At 40.4% G+C, this 7348-nt stretch overlaps 1 protein-coding gene across 2 annotated transcripts; it reads left to right on the forward strand.

Moving 5' to 3' along the window:
• Positions 1-597: 597 nt before the first annotated feature.
• Positions 598-6190, forward strand: LOC116308008 (uncharacterized). 2 transcript variants are annotated; one of them, XM_089031895.1, is made up of 7 exons: positions 598-1077; positions 1220-1435; positions 1581-1726; positions 1990-3030; positions 3126-4119; positions 4194-4374; positions 4453-6190. In XM_089031895.1, exons 1-7 carry the CDS (start codon positions 885-887, stop codon positions 5162-5164), a joined length of 3483 nt encoding a protein of 1160 aa, XP_088888021.1. In that variant the 5' UTR covers positions 598-884; the 3' UTR covers positions 5165-6190. The 2 variants fall into 2 exon arrangements, with proteins under 2 accessions (XP_088888021.1, XP_088888022.1); XM_089031896.1 differs by having other exon boundaries at positions 942-1425.
• Positions 6191-7348: the final 1158 nt, after the last annotated feature.

Below are 7348 nucleotides of genomic sequence, written 5' to 3' on the forward strand. Positions count from 1 at the left end.
TAATTTGAGCTATAAAAACGTTTTATTTATTTTTATTTTCTTACTATGCTGAGGGCAGTTCGGAGCCGCTAGAGAAAACATTGTATTAAGGGCAAATTCAATGCAATAATTCTCCAATGCGCTATACAGTTTTACAGAAAAAATAATTTTCCCTTGAAGCCCAACTATCATAGTTAGTCACCACAAAATTTCTAACTTGGCCCGCTAAAAGCCTTACTTCTAGAGAAAGAGTTCTAAGCACTACTTTGACCTATTGTAACACAATCTCGCACTTGAGCGTTACCGAGATGATAGGCCTTAGCGGCTTCTAAAAAAATGTTCTGTGCTTATAGATGACTGTCGTATTAATTTTTGCTTGTTATTCGACAGCAGAGGTATACGTTTTATAATATTAAGATGATAATATCCGAGAATCTAGGTACTGACCTGCAACAATGGACTACAAGTTACATTCCTACAGTAACGCAATCCAATAACAACAAAGGCCTAATATGATAATTTTGCAGAAAACCAATTCAAAAGAGGAAATATTGAAACAAAACTGAAACTCAAAATTATATAAAATTGATACTGCATTTATAGATAACAAAGGCCATATCCAATGTGAGTAAAAATGACAGCTGTTTGTTACGATGAAACTATTTACGTTGTTCACATTTATATTTACTAAACAAGCTTTATATCTTATGTTATGTGTGATCTTATAGTCATTACTGCATTGTCCAAGGCGTGAAGCTTGCTAGTTGTCTAGACGAGCGGCTTCGTTTGTGTCGTAAGAAATAAACGCGTGTTATGTTTGACGGCTCCATTCCACAAATATTGTGAAATAGGGAACTTTCTTACCATTGCGCGATGTCGAGCTAGCTGGTTGCTGCGTTGGTGAAATGGCTTCGTGCGGTTATTCTCTCTTGCTTCAAGATCCTACACCTTGTGGAGCAAGCTGGAGGAATACCGACAATATACAGTGTATTGCTTTGAGTGAGTGTGACAAAGACATAACGCAGCACCTCAAGACCTGTAAATTAGTGGCTGATGATTTTGTTAAAGACGAACAAACACTTCTACTTGCAAGAGCAGGTAACTGATGTTGTTTCTTTCATAACTTTCATACTTTCCGGTTCCCTGCTAGCAGAGTTCATCCACGGGAGACGCTATTAGCATGGAAACTCTACGGCAACCCCAAAAGCTAACCTTTAATCGTGTTTAATTTTAATTGAAGGAGTTTTTCAATCAGATGATTCGAATCTGTCTTTGACTATTTGTCCACACCACCGGGATGCCTGTGGTGCTCATTGGAAATGCGGGAAAGTGAGGTGTCCCATTCCAAGTGAGGTAGCTTCTCACAAGTCCTCTGCAAAAGGAGATCGTAGTGTTAACAGCAATGAGTCACAGTACATCTTCTTCATAACGAAAACATTGATCCCAGTAGGAACACGTGAGTTATAAATATGCATACTTTTTTAGTATTATCAGAATGACTATAACACCCATAATGCATTGCTAGTCAGCAATTCCGTCTATTGTCTACATTTGACAAAGTCGGGTCGTTTATATATATTATTTTTGATTATTATCAACAGTAATTTGTAAAAGATGCAAAGAGCAACTTGCCGATAAAGTGAAGGATTTCGTTGACACAACTGCTCGCAAAGGAACATCCCATGTGGATGACGCAACTGAGGGCTTCGATAACCAAGAAAGTAGTGGAGAAGAAAGCGTGCAACAGGTATGCGTATTTTGTCGTATGAAATATATGATTTAATCAGGGACATAGCGAGGTTGGGATTATGAGGAGGGGGGTGGGGGGGGGGGGGGCGTGTATGTACAATTTTCCCGCCAAATCCACAGGAATCCCGCATGAATTAATTAAATTTTGGTGCCGAAAGCAAACTTTTTTTTTGGCGGGGGGCACGGGCCTCCCATGCCCCCTCCCTACGCCAGTGGATTTAATGCTATTTCAAATTACTTACAGTTGTACCTTTTTTGCAGGGGAGCGATAAACAGGCTTCTTCATGCGACGAGCTAGCGAAGAAAATGGAGAAGCTTGAGCTTAAAGATGAAAGCTATTTTCTGTCGCCAGGTGAAACCACCAGCACAACATCTTCCGAAAGTACCCCATCTAGAGGATATCATGAGCTTGGCCAAAGATTTAGACTGAATGCTTTTCTTGAGGAGTGTAAGTTACAACCAATTGAGAGACCTTGGCTTCAGTGGGATCAAGCAAGTGAGAGAACAAGACAACGTTATGTTCAACGGTCAGCAGAAATAGTTTCTTCTGTCCTCCATGTCATTTACCCTGGAGCTGCCATCAATTTGTGGGAGGAACTTCAAAAGTCCTCGAACATTTACAATGTTTTAGGAGCGACTTCAACTGGTTCGTCTGCCGCTAATAATAGCTATTTGGAAGCTTTAGCTGAATCCTATAAAAACGCCACCAGTTGGGATACGCGCAGACAGGTGTTGTCCATAATGACAGGTGTCGCAAGCTTTCAAGAATTGTTGCAGTATATTCCAGGATTAACACAATACCGCTACACCAGCGCGAATTTACATCGACAACAGTATGGTAGAGCAGCACCGGTGCCAAAAAAGGACGCTCCACGGCTGCGCATAGACAAACAACAGTTGGACCATTTTCTTTGTTATGTTACAAGTCCACACCTAGTGCAGGATCTCCCATTTGGAGAAACACATTTGAAGTTGTCCTCAGGCCAAATCATTCCCGTACCCAATGTCATCAGAACCATGGTGCCCCAAAGGATCGTTAACCAGTATAAGCTGTATTGTGAAGAAAAGAGCTTTGTACCCCTAAGTGACCGAACATTGCTTCGGATTCTTAATGAATGCAGCGCCTCTGTACGAAAGTCATTACAAGGACTTGATAATTTTGCCGCACAAGGTGGTAAAGCATTTGAAGACCTTCTTGATCTTTTAGACATGATTTCTTCCCTTGGTTGCGATGAGGAGAAAATAGCAAAATCGAGAGAAGCTTTGAAAGCAGGAAAATTATACCTTAAAGGGGATTACAAGGTATGTGATTACTTTCTGCTATTTGAAAGTTTAAAATCTACCTTTATAAAACATTATTTATTCAAGTGTTTTTTTCCTTTGTTTAAAAATCGTAGGTACATGTCAGCGAGGAATCCCAGATCGCTGACCATTGCAGCGTATATGCTACAAGCGATCCTTTCGACAAAACCCTGCGAAAACGATGCAAACACAAGCATGACGAGAGTTGTGAGCATTGTGAAGCTCTGGATAGTGTAATCAAGGACATAGAAGGACTAATAAGAGAAGTTTCGTTTCCAAGCAACGACGAGTTAGACGAGGCATTGTACATCCACGGTACAGCCAAACATGCAATACAGTCCTGGAAGTGCCACCAGCTAAGGTCAGTGCGTCAAGACCAAGCACGACATGACATCTTAGACACCATCAACAATAGCACCGTACTCATAATTAATGACTGGGCCATGAAGTTCATCCCCCATATGTATCGAGAATCACAAAGCGATTGGTTCGGGAAAAGGGGGATATCATGGCATATATCCGTTGTCTATCGCCGAGAACAAGGTGAGCTACAGTGGCAAGCGTTCATCCACCTAATTCAGTCTTGCAGCCAGGACAGCCCTGCTATTGTCGTCATAATGAAGCACGTTCTCCAGACCTTAAAGAACGAGCACCCCGAGATTAACAAAGCCTATTTTCGTCAAGATAATGCGGGGTGCTACCACTCCGCCACTACGATCCTCTCCTGCCCTACCATCGAAAAAGCTACTGGCATCAAAATACAAGGTATCGATTTCAGCGACCCACAAGGTGGGAAGGGAGCTGCCGACAGGTTGGCTGCGACCGCCAAGTCCCATATTCGATTATACATCAACGAGGGACATGATGTTACAACAACCCAGGAGATGAAAGACGCGCTGTTGTCACATGGTGGAATTGCTGGAGTAAGAGTTGTTGCAGTTGACAGAGTCGACGAGTCCAACCTCGTGGAACACAAAATTCCAGGAATTAGTACGTTGAACAATTACGAGTTCCGTAACGGAAAGCTTTTCGCGTGGAGAGCGTATGGCATTGGCAGTGGCAAAGTAGTAATGAAACAATTGAGGAAAGGTAATAAAATAGTTTAGATTTACACTTATAGCATAAGGTGTGCGATTTATTTCTCGTTCTTTTACAATTTATAGATTACAGTTACCAGTGGCTCGACGCGCAATTCTCCCCAGGAGACTTTAGAACAATGGCTGTGAGAACTACTAAGACGATCAAGCCTACAACGACTGAAGAAAGCACTTCTGACCCACAACAAGAAACAGCAAGCAACCTGTATTCGTGTCCAGAGGATGGCTGCGTAAAAGTCTTCCAAAGGTTTGTTATAAGGAATTGCTTCACGGTTTATTCATTTTACCCGTCAACTTATGGTGCATAATTATCTCTTCATGACAGGTACTCTAATCTTGAGCGTCACCTATCCCTGGAAAAGTGCGAGAAAATGGTTGAAAGGCAGTCTTTGTTAGATTTAGCAAAGACAAAGTACGCATTACGTTTAGAAGAGGGAGTTGGAGTCATCCCAACGCTTACGCCTACCTTGTCTGATAAGGAGGATGCTAATCACCCCGTACTTGAAGAGGGATGGTCGCTGAAGAAAGCAACCAAATCTTATCGATTTAACGAGAAACAAAGGTCTTTTCTCTTTGCAAAGTTCAAAGTCGGTGTGTCTTCTGGACATAAGGTCAGTGCAGAAGCGGTGTCAAAAGAAATGAGGAAATGTGTGGGAACAGACGGAAGGAGGATGTTTAGAGTATCAGAATTCTTGACCGCACAGCAAATTAAGGCGTTTTTCTCCAGACAAGCAGCGAAGCAAAAGAGTTCCTCAGAGGCTGATATTCTTGCTGCTCAAGAGGAGACCAACTTCAGCAACGCCCAACAAGTCATACTGTCATCTTTTCAAATTGGGCATCCCATTGCGTACGAGCAGTACGACGTATGCGCGATGGTGAAGGACGATTCTCTATATAAATTAAAGCTACCGGTTCTGAAATTAATTTGCAACAACTTTGACTTGCACCTCACTGATCCAAAGGACAGCCGAAAGAAAGCGCCCTATGTTGCCCTTTTGAAAGAAATGGTAGCAACCTGCCAGTGTTCTACTTTATAAACATTGAAGATTCTCCCTAACCCCAAACCTTCCGCCTCCTCCAACACCCCCACCGGTTTTCTTTGTTATTATTGTTAGCCACGGTTGTTTTTCGCTAAATTGATCGTGAATATTAACTCTGTCACAATAATATAGGAATTCGAAGATTAGCTAAACAAATAACACATCTACTAATCGGGACGGATATTAAGGAACTGATTACAAACAGCTAACAAACGGCTAAACAAAGGTCAGTAGCCGTACTGACTAAATTTACAATTAATTTAAAATTTGTTTGAAAATATTAGTAATCGCATTTGGCCTTTATTATTGATAAATGCAGTATGTATCATGTTCATATAATTTTGAATTTCAATTTCGTAAATAAAGACAATATTGTTAGGTTGGTTGAAGACAGCAGCGGCATTTATCAAGTAACGGCTGTCACGTATTATTGCCGTTAATATCGATTAAAATCGTTCATTTGTTTCAAATTACAAATATGCAGAGTTAAATACCTCGCTGTATTCAGTTTTGTTTCAATATTTCCTCTTTTGAATTGGTTTTCTGCAAAATTATCAATTAGGCCTTTGTTGTTATTGGATTGCGTTACTGTAGGAATGTAACTTGTAGTCCATTGTTGCAGGTCAGTACCTAGATTCTCGGATATTATCATCTTAATATTATAAAACGTATACCTCTGCTGTCGAATAGCAAGCAAAAATTAATACGACAGTCATCTATAAGCACAGAACATTTTTTTAGAAGCCGCTAAGGCCTATCATCTCGGTAACGCTCAAGTGCGAGATTGTGTTACAATAGGTCAAAGTAGTGCTTAGAACTCTTTCTCTAGAAGTAAGGCTTTTAGCGGGCCAAGTTAGAAATTTTGTGGTGACTAACTATGATAGTTGGGCTTCAAGGGAAAATTATTTTTTCTGTAAAACTGTATAGCGCATTGGAGAATTATTGCATTGAATTTGCCCTTAATACAATGTTTTCTCTAGCGGCTCCGAACTGCCCTCAGCATAGTAAGAAAATAAAAATAAATAAAACGTTTTTATAGCTCAAATTATATGTGTTGATAGCTTAAACATAGGTAAATCAGTTGTGGGATTTTCAGTTTCCAACGGCCTTTCGTCAGGTCGTGAGCGATCATCAAAAATGCTTCATTTTCCACCCATTTGGAAGGCCGCCAGACGCCGTCGTACGGGAATTTCAACTTTTCTCAATTTCGCCAAAAATAAAAATCGGCCAAACTTTTTAATGCTATTTTCGAAAATAGTTTACCATAAGGGTCTTTTGGGCAAAGTATGGAGAAATTGAATTTTTCACAGTTGTCCGACCATTCTCGATTTTTACAGACAGTCGCTCTTAAGGGCCCGTTTATTTTTTTATCAGGGACGGGGGTGGGGGGGTGGGAGGGTGGAATTCTAGCAAGAGCCCATACAAGAAAAACTAGCCCCCTCTATATTGCTGTTAACATCTGCTGCCCCCCTTGTTCTATACCTGAATGGCCCCCCATTTTGACATTGATTCTTCTTCATGTGGCGCCTATAAGCAGGATTTTTTTAATCACATGCCTCCCCCTCCGAGATTTCCACCGATCCCCCCTCCGTGATAAAAAATGAACGGTTCTTAAGGAAATTATGACTTGTTCTTCCTTCAGCTTGTTTCCCGAAGGTGGCTGACTACTCTTCAACATTCGATTTGAACCCACGATGTGCGCGCGCTCAAAAACCGCTGAATAATGTTCACGATTTTATTGAAGAACCATACACGTTTCACAACTTCAAGATGGCAAAACCTATAAATTTTGCACGGGATCCGGTTTCTCTCTCTCTATTTTTTGTTATTTTCCGGAATAACAGGTAATATCCCATTATTTTTCAAAGTTTAAGACAATTCTGTTTATTAGAACAATATAAATGTCGTTGTTTTTTTGTGCTCAATTATTACGATAACTTGCCATACCATAGAACCTGAACAAAGTAACGTTTTCCATTGTCTACAATAGTTTATTAAAACAACTTCTATCAGTATTTTATAAATAGAGTGTACGTTACGTGTTCGGAGAAAATTACTCATGTTTCTTACTTAGTTTCGGTTTTATGATTTTTTTTTTTTGTACAGAGCTTGATTTTCACTATTTTTCTTCGAAAATTGTACGAACGCATGTCATTCCAGAGTGATTTATCTCAAAAACTA

Source organism: Actinia tenebrosa, unplaced genomic scaffold (genome assembly GCF_029948245.1).
Source record: "Actinia tenebrosa isolate PJP-AT-01 unplaced genomic scaffold, QUT_ActTen_1.0 PGA_scaffold17__23_contigs__length_9995812, whole genome shotgun sequence".
Taxonomy (NCBI): Eukaryota; Metazoa; Cnidaria; class Anthozoa; order Actiniaria; family Actiniidae; genus Actinia; species Actinia tenebrosa.

Coding starts and splice junctions, on each gene's coding strand:
- LOC116308008 (XM_089031895.1), top strand. CDS start 885: ATGGCTTCGTGCGGTTATTCTCTCTTGCTTCAAGATCCTACACCTTGT. Junction 3,031..3,125: donor ACCTTAAAGGGGATTACAAG/GTATGTGATTAC, acceptor TAAAAATCGTAG/GTACATGTCAGCGAGGAATC. Junction 4,375..4,452: donor TGCGTAAAAGTCTTCCAAAG/GTTTGTTATAAG, acceptor TCTTCATGACAG/GTACTCTAATCTTGAGCGTC.